Source organism: Pygocentrus nattereri, chromosome 18, assembly GCF_015220715.1.
Source record: "Pygocentrus nattereri isolate fPygNat1 chromosome 18, fPygNat1.pri, whole genome shotgun sequence".
Taxonomy (NCBI): domain Eukaryota; kingdom Metazoa; phylum Chordata; class Actinopteri; order Characiformes; family Serrasalmidae; genus Pygocentrus; species Pygocentrus nattereri.
The window spans coordinates 21005871-21028780 of NC_051228.1; the positions used below are offsets into that span (position 1 = coordinate 21005871).

General features: G+C 38.8%; 1 protein-coding gene across 1 annotated transcript in view; it reads left to right on the plus strand.

Annotated features, from left to right (window-relative positions):
- phf24 (PHD finger protein 24) overlaps positions 1-22620 on the plus strand; it is an 81156-nt gene extending 58536 nt beyond the window's left edge. Inside the window, exons 4-8 of the mRNA XM_017697225.2 lie at positions 3999-4077; positions 7218-7420; positions 9999-10165; positions 20618-20710; positions 21375-22620. Coding sequence (XP_017552714.2) covers positions 3999-4077; positions 7218-7420; positions 9999-10165; positions 20618-20710; positions 21375-21471 — 639 coding nt within the window. The 3' untranslated portion in view covers positions 21472-22620. The remainder of the gene's footprint in view (positions 1-3998; positions 4078-7217; positions 7421-9998; positions 10166-20617; positions 20711-21374) is intronic.
- The last annotated feature ends 290 nt before the right edge of the window (positions 22621-22910 follow it).

A 22910-nucleotide genomic window follows, 5' to 3' on the forward strand; every position in this document is an offset into this window, starting at 1 on the left:
ACCCGGAGGAAACCCACGCAGACATGGGGAGAACATGCAAACTCCACACAGAGAGGACCCTGGCCGCCTGGCCGGGGAATCGAACCCAGGCCCTCCTGGCTGTGAGGCGACAGCGCTACCCACCACGCCACATTATTATATACACATAATATTCAACATGTCTTGGCATATTTAAATTTCGGCTAATGGGAATTTTGTCAAAATGTCAATTAGACATTTAAAAAGGATGGTTGTTCAAAGGTTCTTTAATAAAGACAATGGTTCTCTGTAGAACCATGAACACTCATCAGATTGCTAGAGAATGTCCTGCAGATGGCTCTATTCTTCTTTGAAAAGGGCTCTCTATAGCACCAAATAGGGTTCTTCTGTTGTTACAAGTTTTGTTACAGTAAAAGATAGTGGTATAGAACCCTTTTCAAAAAGGTTCTGTACGGAACAATCTACAGCACATTCTCCATCAATCTGAAGGACCATTTCATGATGCAAAGAACCATTTAATCATGCAAAGGGTTCTATGAATGTTCATGGTTTCATATAGAACCATTTTTTATTAAAGAACCATCATTTCTAAGAGTGCTTTAACACTAAAATATGCTCTAAAATACTACCATGGCTGTAAATCAATGAGACACATTACATAGACTAACCAGGACGGCACTAACTGACTGCTATTGTTTAGATGAAGTATTCCTTCAATTGAGAAATCAAGCTGAAGAAAAAAGACATTTGAACTGTGTCAGATTCCTGGACAGCCTCCTCTCATGATATCATTAGAGATCAACCACCACATGTAATGATGTGATTTATTCCTCTTCTCTTCAAGTCAGTTCAGTTTGACCCCCCTTGGGTAGCGCTGTTGCCTTGCAGTGAGGAGGGCCTGGGTTTGATTCCCTGGCCGGGTGACCGGGGTCCTCTCTGTGTGGAGTTTCCTCCGGGTTCTCCGGTTTCCTCCCACAGTCCAAAGACGTGCAGTCAGGTCGATTGGACATGCTAAATTGCCCCTGTGTGTGAGTGACTGTCTGTCTGTCTGTCTGTCTGTCCTGTGATGGACTGGCGACCGCCTTCCACTCGATGACTGCTGGGATAGGCTCCAGAACCCCCCCGTGACCCTGAGGGAGAAGTGGCTTAGAAAATGGATGGAGGGAATTAACTTCAGTTGGGTTTAATTCAGTTCAGTTCATCCCAGACAGTATAATGCTTTGTACAACAGACTTTGTCCCAATGCAGATTTCCAGCAGTGCATGCCCAGCCACCCTAATGATCAAGCAATATTGCATCAGATGTTTTTAGTGGGTGAGAGGTCTGGACTGCAGGCAGGCCAGTCTAGCACCCACTCTTTTACTATAGAGCCATGCTGTTGTGCTATGCGCAGAGTGTGGTTTGATGTTGTCTTGCTGCAATAAGCAAGGCCTTCTCCAAAAAAGATTTCCGGGAACAGTGATCCACACGGTCTGGCTAAAACTTCAACTTTTTTAAAAAAGGAGGAAGGCCAATTGCTGAATATCTTCTCGCAGCCCTAGAACTGTACTAACTGTCATCAAATCATCATTACAGTGGATAAATAAATTAGTCAAACCACTGAAAAGACAAGATGAGGACAACAAGCTAAAAGCAACAATTAGCAAGGTAGCAACCTGTCTAGATGTCTTTCCTCAGCTTGGCTCCTTTTCTCTTACTGAAAGGATATAAAACTTCTCTTTGGTGCCAGTTTACCATTAAACAAAAACTGTTTTCATAAAGACTTTGTTAGCCAACTGAAATAAGAGTTGCACTACTGCTGCTTTGATTGTATTTATTAGCCAGCGGCAAAGCTAGCAGTCAGGATTCGTTGACGCGCAAGGGATTCCTGATGGTTGTATGACAGTGAGCTGAAAAGTGGCCATTTTAGGGGCATCACTCAATCACATGCAGAAAGCCTATGCAGAGTGAAGTCATATTTATATATCGTTCTTTCTGGTCTCATTGTAGCACCAAATAAATAAATAAATAAATAAATAAATAAATCATTTTGTGTGATGTAATTGGTCACGTCACAAATACACTGCATAACATTTCAGCACTTCCAACTTAAAACACCTTCCCTGGATGAATGAAAACAAATACTATGAAATCATGAGTTATGACAAACTGCCGAGGCTGAAGGATACAGAGCTGCGCTGTTTATAATAATATTTCATTAGTTTATAAAAGCTAATCAGGTGGTGTTTCTGTTTTGAGTCTTTGCCAGTGCTACACTACCACAATGTTTCATATTTCAAACCTACTGGGCCAGATCATGCGGGGGTTTCTCTCTGCATTTAAGTGTGCGATGATTCAATGCCCTGAGGGTCTTCCCCTCCCGCTTCTGTCCCCGCTGTTAAGACGGGGCTGGGCAGAGCCGATAAAAACGGTAAAAATCTCCGTCGCCCCCCGGCCCTAACGGCTCTTAAAAGCTTCCGTTTGAAGGCCAGTGGTTAGTGAAATGAGCAGTATGGCTGAGGATGAGCTTTTGATATCAAAGGGACCTGCCTGCATTTGATGTTGAAGAGCGTCTTCCTCCACACAACTCAAACTCATCAGGCCTTTTTAAGAGTCCAATTAGCCAGCGTGATTATCATCCTCTCTCTTTATGCCCTATTCAACCACCTCTTTCAGAGAGAGCGAAAGAGAGAGAGAGAGAAAAAGAGAAGGAGAGAGAGAGGTGAGGCCTACGTACAATGATACAATAGCTTAAGGTAATTACCTTATAAAAGCTTGTTAAAATTAGCTTCGTAAAAGGACATTAATTCATTATTTTGTTTAAAACAAAGTCTTATTTCTAACCTTTTCAAAATAGCTTGCATTTAAGTTCATGATGGCGTTTACCATGTTTGGTTCCTCGAAACAGACGATGTCCTGTACTTGTTTCTGCCTCGCTGCTCTGATAGGCTCACGGTAAACTGGTGAATGGCTATTCATTTTCTGAAAAGTTGATGCAGGTGTGTTGCAGTGGGAAAACTCCACCAGGATGGGTATGAGTGAAAACACTGCATTTACGTGCACTAAATAATCAGATAACTGCAGAAAATCAGATTTCTTGAGTAATCAGATATTGGGACAACGCTGGGTCTACACGAGTCAGGTTTCTGCTTTGCAGCCATTAGATGGATATGTGTGTGATTTCTAAAACTGGGAAAGGAATTTTGATCTTTGCAGGTGACCAAGCACATCAACACTTATAAACATGTTCTAAAGCAGGTGTTATAAAACTTGTCTGTTTTATCTAGCGCGGTATTCTTTGTAGATAAGTGCAAATAGTGTTCACAACAGGGACTCTGATCCCTCCCCTTTCGCCCATCATTGCTCGCTAGCAGCTCAACAGAGTTACAACTTTTATCACTGAAGGAATGAACTGCTGTGTAATGGGTTTAGTGCTGTGTTACATGTTATTATATTCAGTCTTGCATGTGTTGTGCCATGTATGCAATGTGATTATACTTAAAGTATTCTGTTGTGCCTATTCTTGTTTATCCGTACATGGTCATGTCTGTCACTTGTCATGCATTGGCTGGGCATAATCTTGGCATCAGTCCAGCCTGTATAATTGTGACTCTCCATTGTTTAATGGCTAAATGTCTGGTACCTGCATGCAAGAAATAAAGATTCAGTTCCCTGGTTTTTGTGGGTTTGTATTCTTCAACACACACAGCGACAACAGTGTCCTAGTACATCTGAGAGCAGAGTTTGGAGGAAGATATTTTATTTCAGTACATTAGTCATAAATATCCAGCGGAATGGCCCCTAGAGAATCTGCAGAAAGACGATAATCATGATTAACTACAGAGAATGACGTAACAATCATGATGAATTGTTTTTACAACTTGACTACCTTATTTGTAATATTTTTTACATTAAATAAGACTAACCGTAGTGACAATAATAATCAATAATAATAATGTTAACCAATTACCTTACCTTTTCTTTGTTTAAATGAATAAAATATGCATTCTTAAAGCCTTTTCTTCCACTCTCCACTTCAGGACAATGTGAACCTACTTCTGACTGAAGAGGAAATGTACAGCCTGATGGAAACTTTCAAGCAATGCAAAATCATTCCAGGTAAGTCCAGGTATATTTAAATCACCCTTCTGTGACTCAGCATGAAAACAAGCACCTCAGATGGTGTTAACATATTAAAAACGTCATCATTCATAAATCACTGTGGTGGCTTATTGACCTGTTCATTCTCTGCTCAGAAATGCATCCTTTCATAGCGACTATTGCCAAGTTAGAAAAGGTTTGCAAAACGTTGGTCAGAATCCCATTCAATTTGAGAAACTACAACACAGCTAGTTTTGTCAGAACACCAGTAGGGAGCTCTCAGGGTATTCCAGGTCTTCAGAGAAGGCTTATAAATTTCTGTAAGATACAGAAAATCTGCATATATTGCAGTAATACTCATTTAGTTTTTAACAAAAATCAGTAGAATATTAAATTGCCAGTAGGAAACTATTCAATCAGGATTTTTTGAGAATTGTGGAATTTTCTCTATGTTAACTACTGTTGGTGCAGGAAAGCTAGAATAACCACCAATTTAATAAAGACTTCACTCTTGTAATGCCGATGTAACGTAAGAGAATTCATGTTTGTCCGAGAAGCATGAGAACTGTAGTTCATCTGAGGTTCTACATAATTCTAGTGATAACTGGTTGTCTGCTACAGCTGCGTCAGAAAGAGATTATGTTGACAATACTGGAGTATTCCTTTGAGAAGAAAATGAATAGGATCCCATTGAAACATAATGGCTCAGCAGACATCTAAAGATTAGCGGGTTCTCATCGGCTTATCCTGTCTATATAGTACACACTGTTTGGAATGTAGCTTGTGTCCAAGAAGTAACTGGAAGTCAATCAAGTGTTTCCCTTTCTGATTTTTAATGTACAACCCCAATTCCAATGAAGTTGGGACGTTGTGTAAAACATAAATAAAAACAGAATATGATGATTTGCAAATCCTTTTTGACCTATATTCAATTGAAAACACTACAAAGACAAGATATTTAATGTTCAAACAGATAAACTTTATTGTTTTTTGCAAATATTCACTCATTTTGAATTTGATGCCTGCAACACGTTCCAAAGAAGTTGGGACAGAAGTTGTTTACCACTGTGTTACATCACCTTTCCTTTTAACAACACTCAGTAAGCGTTTGGGAAATGAGGACACTAATTGTTGAAGCTTTGTAGGTGGAATTCTTTCCCATTCTTGCTTGATGTACAACTTCAGTTGCTCAACAGTCCGGGGTCTCCGTTGTCGTATTTTGCGCTTCATAATGCGCCACACATTTTCAATGGGAGACAGGTCTGAACTGCAGGCAGGCCAGTCTAGTACCTGCACTCTTTTACTACGAAGCCATGCTGTTGTAACACGTGCAGAATGTGGCTTGGCATTGTCTTGCTGAAATAAGCAGGACGTCCCTGAAAAAGACGTTGCTTGGATGGCATCATATGTTGCTCCAAAACGTGTATGTACCTTTCAGCATTAATGGTGCCTTCACAGATGTGCAAGTTACCCATGCCATGAGCACTAACACACCCCCATACCATCCGAGATGCTGGCTTTTGAACTTTGCGCTGATGACAATCCGGACAGTCCTTTTGCTCTTTGGCCCGGAGGACACGACGTCCATGATTTCCAAAAACAATCTGAAATGTGGACTCGTCAGACCACAGGACACTTTTCCACTTTGTGTCAGTCCATCTCAGATGAGCTCGGGCCCAGAGAAGCCGGCGGCGTTTCTGGCTGTTGTTGATATATGGCTTTCGCTTTGCATGGCAGAGTTTTAACTTGCACTTGTAGATGGAGCGACAAACTGCGTTCACTGACAATGGTTTTCTGAAGTGTTCCTGAGCCCATGTGGTGATATCCGTTACAGAATGATGTCGATTTTTAATGCAGTGCCGCCTGAGGGATCGAAGGTCATGGGCATTCAGTGTTGTTTTTCTGCCTTGCTGCTTGCTTGCAGAGATTTCTCCAGATTCTCTGAATCTTTTGATGATATTATGGACTGTAGATCATGAAATCCCTAAATTCCTTGCGATTATACATTGAGAAACTTTAACTGGCTCTTAAACTGTTGGACTATTTGCTCACGCAGTTGTTCACAAAGTGGTGAACCTCGCCCCATCCTTGCTTGTGAATGACTGAGCCTTTCAGAGACGCTCCCTTTATATCCAGTCATGACACTCACCTGTTTCCAATTAACCTGTTCACCTGTGGAATGTTCCAAACAGGTGTTTTTTGAGCATTCCTCAACTTTCCCAGTCTTTTGTTGCCCCTGTCCCAACTTCTTTGGAACATGTCGCAGGTATCAAATTCAAAATGAGTGAATATTTGCAAAAAACAATAAAGTGAGAGATTTGGGAGCGATCACTGATTTTGAATATGAGCCATGTTCTAAGCAGGTTTTGGTTAGTTGTCAGAAATGGAAAGCAGTGGCGGCAGCTTTATGGCACTCTTTACTGAAAGAGTCACTGTTAAACAGATACATGCAAAGTACGATGTCTGATAATGTCTAGATGCCCACTTTAAATTTAGCGTGACTGAAAAATGTTCATGTGAATTGTTGTTAGCTTAGCGCTAGAGTCTCATACAGGCACTAGCAGAAATTAGCATTATCTTAGAGGTGTTTTTATCCTTGAGTTTTGACTTTTATGTATCAAACTAAAACAATAGCTCTAATAGTCTCAGCTCACCAGTGCAAAACACCTATTTACTTTGGGTCATTCCAGTTTTTATTTAAGGTCAGTACATAACATTGACCTTACAGTTTCAAAAGCTTCAGTGATTTTGCTGTCATGCTAACATCAGTCGGGTACAAGTTTTGGCTCCCTGGTCATATTCCATGTATTGTTGATAAGCACATTTTAGTGCACAATTACAGTTTTTCCCACTGAATTTAACATATTAGGAAAAAAAATAATATAAAACACAAATTAATGCATGTGCAAAAGTTATGGCAAATTAAGCTTGTCTTGGCAAATCTCTATCACTTGGATTTAATCATGCACTTTACATTCACATGTTCCGAAAAGAGTCGTGCCCTGCAGTTTCTAATAAGATTGAAAAGGAGTTTACCAGCTTGTTCAGTTTCACAGTAGGAGCTATTAAAAATGCATTTGTTAGCAAAGTCTAGATAGGTCACTTAGCTCTGTGTCTGATTATGGCTGAGGTTCTTATGCTCTGTCGCTGCATTTCAGAATCCTGCCTCGTCTCAGATGAGCTCCTCCAGTACAGGCACTTCGTGTCGAAGCAGCTGTTTGAGAAGGATCTGACGGACGAGCAGGAGGAGGAGGTTCTGGCCCAGTTCGCTGCCCTCGACCCGGAGAAGAAGGGTCAGATAGAGTGGTCAGACTTCCTGTATCACGAGACCCTGTCAGTACTGCAGAAATTTCGAACAGAGGTAATGAGGGTCCAGGTACAGTGGGCTCATTTAGCTCATCCAAGAGTGTAGACAGGACTAAAACAGCTAATAAAGCTGTCAGTTTGAAACACTAGGAGCAGCTTATATTTAATAGGCTTGCTATACTTTTAAAATGACGATTCTTTAGTAAAGAGAATAGTTCTATGAACACTTGTAGAACCCTTTGTATGATTAAAGGGTTCTTTGCATTGTTAAATGGTTCTTCAGACTTCAGAGAATGTGCTGTCGATTCTATTGTTACATGTTATCTCAAGCCTCTAACAATAGAAGAACGCTTATTGGGGCTAGAACCTTTTCAAATAGGTTCTATATGGAACAATATAAATGCACTCTCCATCAGTATCAAGAACCCTTTCATGATGCAAAGAACCTTTAAGCATGCAAAGGGTTCGTTGGGTGTTCATAGTTCTATATGGAGCCTTTACCTAAGAACCCTTTAAGAACCATCTGTTTTTGAAGGTGTAGTTTTAAAAACAAAGGTCTTACAAATGTTTTATCAGCAGAGAAAACATCTCGGCCCCTAAAAGAAAAAATCACTGGATAAAGCACAATTTCTGGAATGAAAAATAGATTTTTTTAGCAATGCTAAAATCATTAGCAACAACAGCATTTTACACAGTTTTAATTTTATTTAGCGTGACATAGTCTTTAATAATCATACTGACTACTTAATATAGAGATAGGATGGGTAAACATATGAATGAACTGTTCTCACCCTCAGGCAGCTACACATACAATCACAGTCAGAGCATTTAAAGAAAGCAAGTGAGAGAGAGAGAGAGAGAGAGAGAGAGAGACAGACAGACAGACAGACAGAGGGAGAGAGAGAGAGAGAGACAGACTGTGTTCTGTGATGACCTGACAGAGCGTAATCTGTAAGGTGAGACTGAGGAGCAAATGTACTCTCGTGTGCAAAAGTGTGGGTACCCCTGGTCAAATGACACGTTTTGTAGCTTATTTAAATGTAAAAAAAGCTACGTTCACACAGCAGGTAAAAGTGGCCCACATCTGATTTTCTTACCAAATCCATTTTTTTGTGTGTGGCTTTTAAACATGACCTACATGCAACGTTCGTCGCATTAGACAGATCACGCTCCTAGACTGACCCGCATACGCAAAAGAACAGGGCTGCACGTTGCTTCACGTGGTGGCTCATTTAGAAGTAGAAAAACCATAACTGCCAACAAACACCAGTCGTTCCCAGAGGGTTTAGTTTCATCTTTGCCACCATTACAGGAGCCATCATGAAGCTTCATTGACTGACAGCTGGGCTCATCACCCAGAGTGTGTCTGAGCTCACTGTAAAAAAGGCATTGGCAATTCTTTTGTTCGTGTCCTTGGATTCTTGAAACTTTGCTTTCAGACTTTTAACTGTTCTTTGACGCCGCAGCTTCGCTCTACTATGGCATTTCTTTCAAAATCTCTTTGAACATGGAGGGGTTGTGGATTCATCTCTTCTAATTTTTGGGTACAGAAACATCAGGCTAAATGTTTATGAGGTCTCAGCAATGCAAAATGATGGTGAATGTCGAGTTGCATTGACATAAAAGTAGCATGAAGTCTGATCTGGCTGTTCAGACTGAGTTGTACTGCCACATATTGGATACGTGTCGGATTTCTGTACCACATGTGAAAGCGTCTCAAATCGGAATTGAAATATCAGATTCAGTTTGTTTTTTGCTGTTCACACTGACACACAGACGACACTCCTGTGCCACATACTGAATAAAGGAAAAGATCGGCTTGGGTCGGTTTTGTGAAACACCTCCTCTATACAGAACACATTTCTGCACACTTTAACGCACAATTACTGTTTATTTGCTGAATTTTGCTTATTTGGGAAAAATAAAACACCAAATGGGGCCAGTGCAAAAAATGCACATTTATCAAATCAAATCAAATCAAATTTATTTGTATAGCGCTTTTTACAACGGATGTTGTCACAAAGCAGCTTTACAGAATTTCAGAAAAGAAAAAGTTTCAAGAGAACTGTAAGAATGTACAGAAACCCCCCAGTGGGCAAGCCAGGGGCAACAGTGGCAAGGAAAAACTCCCTCAGAACTGAGGAAGAAACCTTGGGAGGAACCAGGCTCACCAGGGGGGACCCATCCTCCTCTGGTCAAACTACCTACAAGTGATTATACTACTAATATTAACAGCAGTAATATTGATATTAGGAATAACTAGGAGTCTATGAGAACATCAGCGTAGGGTGGGCAGCTCATCCAAGGTAGGTGGTGGTAGCTGGGGCGTGGGCAGCTGGTCTGAAGTGGACTTATAATAATAAGTAATATATATATATATATATATATATATATATATATATATATATATAATATATATAATAATATAATATTTTATATTATTTTTTTTTCTAAAATTTGCAGGAAAATGGCTTATTTGAGCTCCCTGTACAGGATGTGGGAACTTAGATAATCAACATCATGTAATTTGCCCAAGGGTGTTCGAACGTTTGCAAATGACTTTTAGGCAAACATTGTGATAATGATTGTCAAACCATCTGTGATCCAGTTCTATTTTATGGTCTTGTCTCCAGAACTCGCTGGTGCGTCTGCTAACGGCTAAAGAGCGTGACCGAGCACGGGCCATCTTCCAGAGCCTGGACCAGGATAAAGATGGGGTTATCACAGGAGGAGAGAGCCGATGGGCCCAGGCCTCCTGGTTCCACAAAATCAGCAAAGAGTCGCAGTCCTGCAATGTCAGGTGGGCCAAGAACCTGCCCATCATTTAGAGTAATCACCGCACCGAAAGACTCTTCACTCTCCTCACTCACTGTCAATAACAGGCACTTTAATAATCAGGGATGAGATGCAGTTAACCCCTCAAAAGGCCAGGGCCCATCTACAGGCCAAAGGTTTTGTTACACGCTCCTACAATCTAAGAATAGCTCTGCCAGTTTGCGTTGGAGTCCCTGTAGTTACTCAATAAGAACTCTTAGTATGTAATAAGTCTGGGATTTACAGTTAAATAATGGAAATCAATCTCAGAAACCAGTAAATCTCCAAATGCTCCTCAATTTTGAATGAAAAAATAACAGGGACAGCAACAGCCAGTGTAGTTGTGTACTGTTAACAAATGTAACTGCTTCTCATTAGAAGATCCAGTGTGGTCTCACTATTACTTTGCTCTTGACAGATTAGCCTCCTTAGCAATAAGGTGGCTGATACACAGTGATGTGCAAAAGTCTAAGGCTCTTAAGCAAATTGTCTAAAATCAATTATCTCAGCGTTAATGAACTGATTAGATAAAGTAGGTATTAGCCGTAACAGTACATTGACGTACATAGAATCACTACCTTTTGTATAAAAGGGCCCATATCCTACATTTTTCCTGTGTTTTATTTATTTATTTTTGTTGTTTTTTCACCAAAAATAGGACCATTTTCTTTCTATAGGCTATTTTTGTCTTCATGCCTTTAAGACTGATATATGTAAATGAACTCTGGCCTCCTTATAACCTCTGTGTGAGTGGTCGGGGCAAACCTGCTGTAGCCTAAATAGGTGGACATACAAAACAGGTGCAACACATCAGTCCTCTGGTGATTGTAACTGGTGAAAGGAGGATTGAGGAGGTTTATGAGTCATGTGATCTCCAACGGGATTCTGGGAAATGGAGTCCCAGTGTGAGTCTGAGCTGGAGGGCCACGTGACAGAATCATATAATTATTCGGTCTGTGGAAGGGTCAGCGATAATCTCCCCTTTGTAAAATGAACTGCACCATCAAATGTGAGTGCTACTTCAACTAATGTTACTACCTAAGTCACATCATAACTTCACCTCGTCCCTCGAGGAGTTAGTGTACCAAATGTGATCAATTTACCAGATTGTGTTAAAAGTTTAAATGGAGCTTGTTTACTGGCTCACTGTAATGCATTCTAGCTGCACTATATACTCTCTGTTGTGAGATCCTATGTGCTGTGCCTTAAGAATGCAGCTTTAAGACTTTTGCACAGTACTGAACCACACTGAGGGATTTCAGGCGTAACATATTAAGTGAAGGGGAAGCCGTGCCAGCTCATCAGAAGTGGGAAAAGCGAGAATTGAAAAGTTTCAGGAAAATGCATAAGCCAGGCAGGGAAGGAGATAAAGACTGACGTTAACGGAGGAATTTTTGACAACCCTGTCATGTCAAGCAGCATCTGAGAGCTAATAATTCAGAAATAATGTATTCAGCATCAGAGAACAGCTGTGAATGTGCTGTCAGCAGGCTCAATGCCTCATGGAAGGTTTGCAACATGTGATTGACAACATTTTAGCACATTTCTCTGTAACAGATCAATTTATTACATGTATAAGTTTTGAATTAGCTGAATTCGATGAGTGGAGTTAATGCCACATCATCCCTCTTCTTTGTTCTTGTGAAAGTTAGCATAATTATTTTCCTCTCCGTATAGCTCTGTCTTTCAGTTTGAAGGCACATTGCATCAGCACATTGTGAAAGCTGTCTGAAAGCCTGTCTGTCATACGTCTTAGAGAAGTTATTTTTAGGTTAAGGTTTGCATGCAAATCTCTGGCTGTATCTCAAATGCTCTTGTATAGCTACACATTACATATATGCATACAGCATGGCATGAGCTAATGACTTGTGCAGTGGTGATTGAAACTTTGTGAACCCTTTAGAATTTTCTACATTTCTACATAAATTTGACCTAAAACTTCATCAAATTTTGACTTGGTCATTCCAAAAGATTCATTTTACTCTTCTTTAACCATTCTTTCCTAGAACGGCATGTGTGCTTAGAGTTGTTGACTTGCTGCATGACTCGGATCCTCTTGAGTTTCAGCTCACAGATAGATGTCCTGATATTTTCCTTTAGAATTTGCTGGGATAATTCAGAGTTCATTGTTCCATCAATGATGGCAAGCTGTACTGGCCCAGATGCAGTAAAACAGTCCCAAACCATGATACTACCACCACCATGTTTCATAGATGGAATAAGGTTTTTATGTTGGAATACATGTTTTCACTTCCCCAAGCAACATTTTTCATTTAGGCCAAAGAAATCGATTTTGGTCTCATCCGTCCACAGAACACTGTCCCAGTAGCCTCCTGGCTTGTCCATGTGATCTTTAGCAAACTGTAGACAGCCAGCAATGTTCTTTTTGGAGAGCAATGGCTTTCTCCTTGCAACCCTGCCATGCACACCATTGTTGTTCAGTGTTCTCCTGATGGTGGACTGATGAACATTAACATTAGCCACCGTGAGACAGGTCTTTAGTTGTGTAGAAGTTATCCTGTGTTCCTTTGTCCCTTTGCTGGTTGGTGGTGTCCAAACTGTTCAGAGATGGGTTTGTAATCTTTTCTAGCCCGATGAGCATCAACAACTCTTCTTCTGAAGTCCTCAGAAATCTCCTTCCTTCGTGCCATCATACACAACATGTTGTGAAGATCAGACTGTGATAGATCCCTGTTCTTTATATTAAACAGGGTGGTCACTCACACCTGATTGCCATCTCATTTATTGAAACCTGATACCTGACTCAAGTTTCTCCTTCAAATTATCTGCTAATCCTAAAGGCTTACATACCTTTGCCACTCACAGATCAATACTAATAATAATACTGGATCATTTTCCTCAATACATAGATGACCAAGTGTAATATATTGGTCTCATTTGTTCAATTTGGTTTTCTTTATCTACTATTAAGACTTGTGTGAACATCTGATGAAGTTTTAGGTCAAATTTATGTAGAAATGTATAAAATTCTAAAGGGTTCACAAACTTTCAAGCACCACTGTACATGCTAGTTGGGACACTGTGGGCAGATTTACTAATCCTTTCCATTTTGTGGCTTTTAAAATGCACTAAATAGGGACAGCAGCCCTTTACTATGATTAATAAGACCAAAGGGGCAGTCAGGGGCACTCTTTTGTGCTTTTAACCTGATTGCATATTGATGCTGTCCAAAGAAAAAGATGTCTCTCCATATTTGTCATTCTTTATATTTCTGTATTATCTGAGCCCAGCAGCTGTCCTTTATAATTTGTAAAAGTGTCATGATGAGTAGACCAACAGACATGCTCCAAATTCACCTGGAATAAAATACGCTTCACATTATTTTACATTAAAAGTTAAGAATGTTTTTGCCTTCCCTTGTAAAGTTACTGTTTTGCCGATGTTTTTCTTTGGACAGCAACAATATGTGTTTATAAAAGCTTCCCTCTCCAAGTGCAAAATACTGGGAGTTTAGTATAATAAAATACTCCAATTTATGAAGACTGGTAGTAAATACTGACTGAATGCTTTAACATTTTAAGCTGCTATTTCCTAAAAAGTTTGGTATATTTCAATCTCAAGAAAATGTTTTTTTTATTTTGACCATAAACCACAAATGGAAATAGATTTAATTTGGACAAAAAAACTTTTCTTCTATCTGGTGAAAACAAGTTTTAATATCAGTGACCATGTGCATGGGTGTTTTAGAAGATAAGCTGCTAAATTGGCCCCCACCAGGACAAAGTGTCTTTAGATGGTCAGTAATTAGTGCCTGTTTTAGTAAATCTGCCCCGAGGGTCAATTCGGACACTGTTTTGGAATCAACCTTTGCTTCTCTCCATAATGTCTTTCTGCTGCTTTTATCTTCCATGCTAACTCACTGCTGTCATCCATCTTTCCATCCTCAATGTGGTTACTGCATGTGTGTTTCCTACACAGACTCATGGGATTGTGCTCCCCTATAGTGAATATGGGGTAAGTCACAATCAGCATGAGCTTCAACCATATACAGATTTGTTGGAAAATGTTAAAGTGTAGTAACGCAAAAGTGCTGACATGGCTAACAACTCTTATATAACAACTCTTAAATCTGACTTAGTTCTGCATTATCATATCATTATATGTTTGCCATCATAGTAGTAGTGAGTAGTATACCTGTTTATCTGGTATACTGGTAAAATGCATCCAGTACTTGTACCAAAATTCAAGTGTATGTTTTGTCATAACAATTATACCAGTGTGCCACAAATAAGAGAAGATATCTCAACCTACAAGTAATCCAAACCACACTATCTTTATACCATTTAGCTGAATGAGTTGAGTCAGGGATGTTTCAGCAGCCCCTTAATCATCCAAGCTTTCTGCTCCAGTTCACTTTGTTCCTGAGGCAGGAAGGAACAAAAAGACATGGCCTGCCTTTTGAGATTAGCTTTAGCCTAACATAAACAGATTGCTGTGGACCTGCTGGAACTGAAATGTGAATGACTGTAATATTTTCCAAATTCCAGTAGTGTTGGATCAGAGAGTGAAATAATTCCTAGTATTTGACAGGTTCTACGCTGGCTACTCTTGTGTTGGCTGCCTAAATCAGTAGCCATACTGGCAGTCATGCTAGCTTTAATGGAGCCAGAATGTTTGTTTCAACTATTCTCCTTCTGGAAGTGCTCTTTACTAGTTTGGTGCTTCACTCTTCCAAACAACAACTGAGATCTTGTGCATCTCCTCTTATGTTTTCAGTCTGAGAAATGACTAAATTCATTCTTTATACCAGTCCCTTGGGAAATTCTTCAGATTCATAAATATGCCACAGCATATTTTAAAGTCTTTCATGGGTATCCTGGACATAATTACAGTTGTTAGGCTGTGAAGGACCAATTGGGTGAACAAATTTGCTACAGCACCACCCTGAGGCAGACCAGTGCTGCATCCCTAGTAAGAATACTAGAGACAGATTGATCCCTAGTAAGAATACCAGAGACTCTCTGATTGTGAGTGAAGAAGCTAAGTAATGACCTTTCCTCAAATTTGTATTTGAGTGTATTTTCCTTAACTGACAACATAATGTCTTAAGTTTCTTTTCAGAAAACATTTAGCACTGTTTTAGCCAGATCGGTGGGTCTAGCGTTAGAAAGAAACAGTAGCATAGGTTTATGTCTCTACTGTTCAGTTTTATTTTTACTGTTTGGCATAATTTTTTATTTGCTTATCCCAGAATACTAAGCCACTCCTAACATGCAAAAACAGGTTTACTTAACATAACCTCACTCGACATAGTTTCAAATGTTTTTGACAGTAGAAATATGATGCGGGAAAAACATTTACCAGTGTTATTTTCAATAAATACATATTATTATCTAATGGTCATTTTTTCAGAGCTCTAATTGCTTTTTGCAGCTAATGTTGTTAAACGCAAGTTTAGGCAGATCATGGGAATCATGTCGTATTTTTGAATGGTCAGCAATAATGTTATACAAGTGACCTATCCAGCTTACAAACTATGGGACTGCGCTACTAAGTTGGTCATATGTGTGGACATTGAAGAGTAATTTCTCTTGTGCCTTGCTGTGAATTACAACTGTAAAGTACAATTGTGGGGAAACATTGTGAGCCTTGATGTGTGTGTGGGGGTAGCTATCCTGACACTAAACTAAGATACTGTTTATTCTTACAGTTAAGAGGGACTGCTAGTTATCATGCTCTTGTAAATGAAATTAAGCACTTCCAGTAGAATCCTGCAACAGGTATAGCTTAAATAAGCTACTTGCTGAGTTTTGTGTAAAAACACAGAGCAGTGGTCACTGCATGTAGTAGAGAGGAACATGAGTATGCAGTGTGTATAGTGCTGTCTTCGACTGGTACATTGACAGATCTGACATCATTTGTGCCAAATGTAGTCCCATCCAGCATATAACTGAAGAAAATGGCAGAAAAATATAATTTCAAAAATCTCTCGGCGGAAAATACAGACAGCATTCCTTCTGAACCAGCTCACAGTCAAAAATCACAAAAATGATAATTAACAGAAGAAAATCACGAAAATGAGTAGACAGGGGTGTCATAAGTCTTTATCTTTACGAGAGAAGAGACTTAGGAGACCAAGGTTCGCAGGAATGATGATTTTTACACTGCCTTTGAGTTGCCACTGTTGGCTTTCTCAGGGACTCAGATGCTATTATAACTATTTTACATTTACATTTACGGCATTTGGCTGATGCTCTTATCCAGAGCGACTTACAATTTGATCATTTTACACAGGTAGGCCAAGGTGGTGTTCGGAGTCTTGCCCAAGGACTCTTATTGGTGTAGTGTAGGGTGTTTGCCCAGGTGGGGATTGAACCCCAGTTGGGCAAACACCCTACACTACACCAATAAGAGTCCTTGGGCAAGACTCCGAACACCACCACCAAATATCTTACTTGTGTAAAAGAGTGTTTTGTTCTGGCTGCCATAAAAAGGATTTTGAATGGTCATGAATGAAATTTGTGCTATTAACAATACTTAACAATGAATAACAACTAAAACATGGCAAGAAGAACAGAAAATTAGAACATAAAACAGTTCCCAACAGGGGCTTTAAGCAACTAAAATGGTTTTAATTGAGAATGTTTAATACACTGAGATTGTCAAGCTATTATGTGCGGATTTTACATACACATTGACTGAAAATGAGTTTAATCGTACTTGATAAATAACTGTGGGTGAGATTCGTGTTTGCTCATTTCACAGTGAGATATGACTGTGCACAGGTTTGATGAATAAGGGTGTTACTAACAACATTTTAGCTGTCACAGGAAAACTTTACAACTTCATTTTTGTTACAGTTCTTTACAGTTCAGTAGCCCAAAATGATTTGAAATTGTCTTGTTACATTGAGTGCATTGTTACATCGATCTGACTACTGACAAAATCTGAATTCCTGCAGTTATCGGATTATAAAGTGCATGAAAACACACTCATTGATTTTTCATTGAAGTTAAGAACATTTTATTCATTTTTTCTCACTTTATATTACAAAAAAAGTTTGTAATATAAAGTGAACATTTATATTAAAACAAAAAGAAAAATGCTGTCTCTATCATTCTAATCATCATTACTATCCTCCTCCTCCTCATAGCTTTTCTGAGCATACCCATGTTGGTCCTTAAGGCTTTGTTAGCTAAAGCTGACCCAACCTTTCCCATTTCAGGATCAAACAAGAGGCTTTTGTTCTCTTTAGAGAAGCCCTTAGGAACATCTCTCATCTGATTAAATGGGCACTGCAGGTTAAAGGGCTCTGTGCGTTTGGCCTCCACTTTCCATAAACAAGATTTCATTCAAATATGTGCTCATTAAAATCAGCTGAACGCTGAAGATGAAAGAGAGGAGTCTGGAGAGGCTATTTGGGTTTGTTTACAGGGCACTGTTTCACCACAAAGTGGCAGATTCACACTTAAAGTGATGACCTGCATTGCAAATTTTAATGTTCAAAACATGCTTATTTGAAGGATTTGTGTATAAAATAGGATTTTATTTTCTTGTATTATTGTAAAAGAGTGTCAGAATATGCATATTAACATTTATTTTATGGAGATTGTGAGAAAATATGCACTGTGAATCGAACACAGTTTCATTTTGTTAGATGCGGTCTTGTTTTGGCCCTGGAGCCTGGACTGAAAAAAATAAATGCAAAACGAATGTTGACGTTTCATTTCTGTATTGAAAATGGATCATATTGTGGTGCAATAATCAAAACATATATCATGGAATTTGTATACTGTTACACCCTTATTCAATATGTCAATATGATAAAACACTCAGTATGTTAAAAAAAAGTGCTTGAACTTGTCTAAGTTGGGAGTTGGAGGCAGTAACAAAACACCAGTCCTGTACATGAGTTCTCTGGGACCAGAAGAAGGTTCCTTTAGTAAAGTAAATGATTCTATGTAGACCTGTGAACACTCAAAGAATGCTTTGCATGATTAAAGGTCTCTTTGCATCATTAAATGTTTTTTCAGATTTATGGAGAGTGGGTTTTCTATGGCTCTATATAGAATCTTTTTGAAAGGTGTTCCATATAGCACCAAAAAGGCTTCTTCTCCTGTTATAATATCAAGCCTGTAACCTTGTAACAAAAGCGAAATGTCTTTTGGTGCTATATATAACCCATTTCAAAAAGGTTCTATATAGAACCATCTACATCACATTCTCCATCAATCTGAAGAACCCTTTAACGATGCAAACAACCCTTTCATCCCACTCAAAGGGTACAGACTACACTAATTGGTACAAATGAGCACTGATTTAGGGCTAGATAGTGATGTAATTATATAGACATATTAAATGCAGGAGTAAACTTGAGAATGTTTAGCAGTGACTGAGTAGGTTAAAGCGTGATGGAAGGTTTTAAAACAATATTAAGCAAATAAAACAAAGGTGCAGCAGATGTGCAGCTTGGTATATTTGAGGGTTAGGATTTAGGACAGACACCTCCCAATTACCCAATAAATGATCATTTGCTATAACTGTAGCATATTACGATCTCTAGTATATGACACATAACAAACTAGATCATGCACCAAAGAAGATGCAGTGTTCTCTAAGTAATCAATGTTTTTCAACTCGCTTTCTACCTCCATATGAACATGTTAATTGGCTTATGCACACATGCACATTTGATGTCAAAACACTGATATCTATTCACAAAGTTATGACATCAGCAATGGAGCCATGTGCACTACACATAGTACGCTACTTAGTAAGTAGTAGTACATATAGTATAAATAGTACAATACTCTTAGTAGTAGAAATAGTACAGTGCTTAGTAGTTACATAGTAATGTTGTATTAATGATAAAACATCTTTTCAGACTCTGATGTTCTATTATTAAAGCTGTTGCCCACCACCTGTGCTGAATTGGGCTTATGCCCGGAGCTTAAGCTTAACTTCTACCACTGACCTACTTTATTAGCCCTGAAAACATCACACACCACTTATTATATAATTATATATGGGTCAATATAGTCAAATATAGGCAGAGTTTGCTGTACTGATTTCTCATTTCAGGAACATCCAGATTTCTGGTGATTATGGACGCATCTAAAATAACACACACATAGCTGTCGCACAAAATTGTTGTATCTGTGTGTTTGTCATTGTGCATAATTTGAAGTCTAGTTATTCTTTGCTTTGTGTTAAAATTTCATGATGAATGAAATAGAAATTGTCTTAACACTTAAAGTAAAAAGACTTATCTTGCTACATTAACTTCAATTACAAGTTAAGAAAGTTTTTTCTTTCTCCTGTAAGTTTCCCACTTTGGAGGTACAAAGTTTTGTTCCGACAGGGACAAAATGTGTTTTACCTATAAATATTTTTTTCACATGTGGATCATTCTACTAGATTAGTTGAAAACTCTACTAGAGAGTTGAAAACACATTGCCGAGTCACTGGACTTTAGATGAAAATCCTTTTGCTTTCAGTGACCCTATACCTTAATTATGTTTACTATTTAAATGATTTTTTTTTCACTACCAAAACAATTTTAGCACTACCCAATCTTTATTAAATGTTTCAATTTTGACAATTTCAGCTCATTTTGAACAAATCTCATAAAAAACCTAGCCACACTTCTTTTTCTGTAGTTATTTGTTCTCTATTTTATTTTGTACAATGTTTTACATTAAAAAGCCAAACTTCAGTGACCCCTATATTTTAAATAGCCTACAGGGTATCAAACAATGCCATATCATGTTTTTATGATTTTTACACAAAAATTTCAGATATGCAGTTATTCATTGCAAAGGCTTAATTGTGTACATATAAAACCATCATATTTTTATTGTAACAAAAAGTTGAATACATTGAAAATGTATTTAGGTAGCAACTTAGTGATTAGGTAGTGATATATATATATATATATACATATATATATATATATATATATATATATATATATATATATAGCAGTGTATGTGTGTGTGTGTGTGTGTGTGTGTGTGTGTGTGTGTGTGTGTGTGTGTGTGTGTGTGTGTGTGTATTTTACAAATTGTATATATCTAGCTTTTAATATTTTCCTTAATGCCTGGAGTTTCAATAAATCAGAATATAAACCTTCATTGTTTTTTAAATACACACACACACACACACACACACTGGGTTTAAATATTTTTTGTTTTATTTATTTATTTTTTTTTACTGTGGAACTGAAGTTTGAATATATGTATGAAAGCATGTAAGTGTAGTGAATGATAGATGTTTAGAATGTGTGTAGGCTGTTATGGCAGATCCTTTCAAGTCTGTGAGTAAACAAAAGAATAACGGTCTAGAAATGAAACTCTGGGTTGTGCTCAGTGACCCTGTCTGTGCGCGTGAGCCTGTGTGAGGGAGAGAAAACAAACAGAGCGATGGACCAGACTGAGCTTGAATATGTGGTGTTTTAACTTGTTTTTCTTTCCTGCAGTATCAGCCATGTCGGCCCAATATCAGAGAGCAGCCCAGCCAGCTCCAGCAGTGACAAGAGCAGAGACAAAGCCATGGAGAAATATGACAACAGGTCTGTACGGAAAGCGTATATATTTGGACACCTACACATCACACCTACAGCTTTTATGGCATCCCATTCTAAACCCATAGGCATTAATATAAAGTGGGTCCCTCCTACAACAGCTTCCCCTCTTCTGGAAAGCTTTCTACAAGATTTTCAAGTGTGTCTGTGGGAATACTTGCTCATTCATCCAGAAGAGCATTTGTGAGGTCAGACACTGATTTTGGATAAGAGAGCCTGGCTCACCCAGCCATGACTTTATGTACTTTGCGCACTGGGGCTCAGTCATGCTGGAACAGAAAACGTTGTTCCCCAACCTGTTCCCACAAAGTTGGAAGCTTGTAATTGTTCAAAATGTCTTCATCTGCTGAAGCGTTAAGATTTCTCTTCACTGAAACTAAGGGTCCTAGGCCAACCCCTGAAAACCAACCCCATAACATTATCCCTCCTCCACCAAACTTTACAGTTGGTACAATGCAGTCAGGCAGGTAACGTTCTCTTGGCATTCACCAAACCAAGACTCATCCATTAGACTGTCAGAAGCGTGATTCATCACTCCACTGAATACGTATCCACTGCTCCAGAGTTCTTTAGTATGACCCATTTTACTGCCAGTGTTTATCTATCTGCATAGCTATGTACGTGTTCTACACATTCTTTGCGTGTTTTTCAGGCCGGTGACGTGGGACGCTTTCCTGCGTGAGAGCGCCATCTACATCCTGGCTGCTCGGCCCAACAGTGCTGCCATGCACATCCGCCTGCCACTGTAACCACGGCTAACGCAGCCTGGAGCACACGCACAGCAGTGAGGGTCACACAGCACAAAGAGGTGTGGGACAAGCCCCGGCACGGAGAGAGGACTGGACTAAACGACTAAACAAGACACAACACTCAGAGACTCTATAAGCCATCGACGCACCTTTTCTCAGACCACTCTGTCAAACTGCATACTGTTTTTCGCTCTTACTTCAAAACTTCAGCACGCCAAGTGGCCACATGGAAAAAATAAAACAGAGGTTTTAGGATTATTGTGAGATGTTTTATCTGCAAACGTGTAACACTTCTGATCATGGTCCAATGGGGAGAGAAATCATTATTTCTGTACGTAAAGCTGTAAGGAGCACTGCGATCCACTGCATAGGAACAATAGCAGAACCATAGTATTGTACCGTTAGCCTTTAATTTTACAGTGTTAGTCACTTGTGATCAGAATATGTGTGGGGAGCACCACAAACCCCAGTTACAAAGGCCATAAATCAGTGGATAGCACAGGGACTAAACAAGGAATGAAAGCTATCTGCATATAAGATATAGACATATAAATATGAATATACACAGTATATATTGATATGTATTATATATGTGTATTTATTCCTGAACCTTCCAGATGACCTGCTGTTTTTTTTAAATGGTTTTAGATGTTGTTATTTAAAAAAAAAAGTAATATTATTATAGAGGTTAAATTAATCAGTGTTGACCTAATAGTCATTACAGAGGCCCACTATCAAAGACTAATATATTGGCATGTAATTAAATTAGCCTTCTGATTATTGATTATTAGATTCTCCTGATCAATCCCTGAATGTGTTTTTACTTATTATCTTTTTGCAGTTAGACATTGAAGAAATGGAGGGGAAAAATTAACATGTCAAAATTTTAGATTGTTATTAGAAGCAAAATATGCACAATCCTAAAAAAATAAAGGAATACGTAAATAAATAACTCTGTCTACACTGTCTAAAAGCTCTTAGAAAATGGTATTGAGTGGCTTATTCTGTGTTTTTTTTTTTTTAATGAGGGTACAAGGCCATGTATTTGCTTCTGCGGTAATCACTTTTTGAAGGGGAAACTGGTTCCAATAAAAGTGCAAATCTCCACAGTGATGGAAATAAACGCATGGCGTTAATTCAAAAAATAAACGGTGTATTCCATCTTTATACTGAGCGTCAGGGTTGGAATTGTAGAAAAGGTGTGTGTGGGGGTGTTTGGGAGGGGGGGGGGTCTGCCTGTGAGGTGACTTAATGGTTTACATAATATAACTACAAAAATATCTGCTCCAGCCCAGCAAACATGGTTAACACATAAACCTGGACCAGAAGCAAATTTAACATTTTGAAAAAAATATCAAATGTGCCATTACTTTTGTGCAGTCCACATTTTATTGTTTTTTTGCCCAATATGATAATTCAGTAAATAAACAGTAACTTTA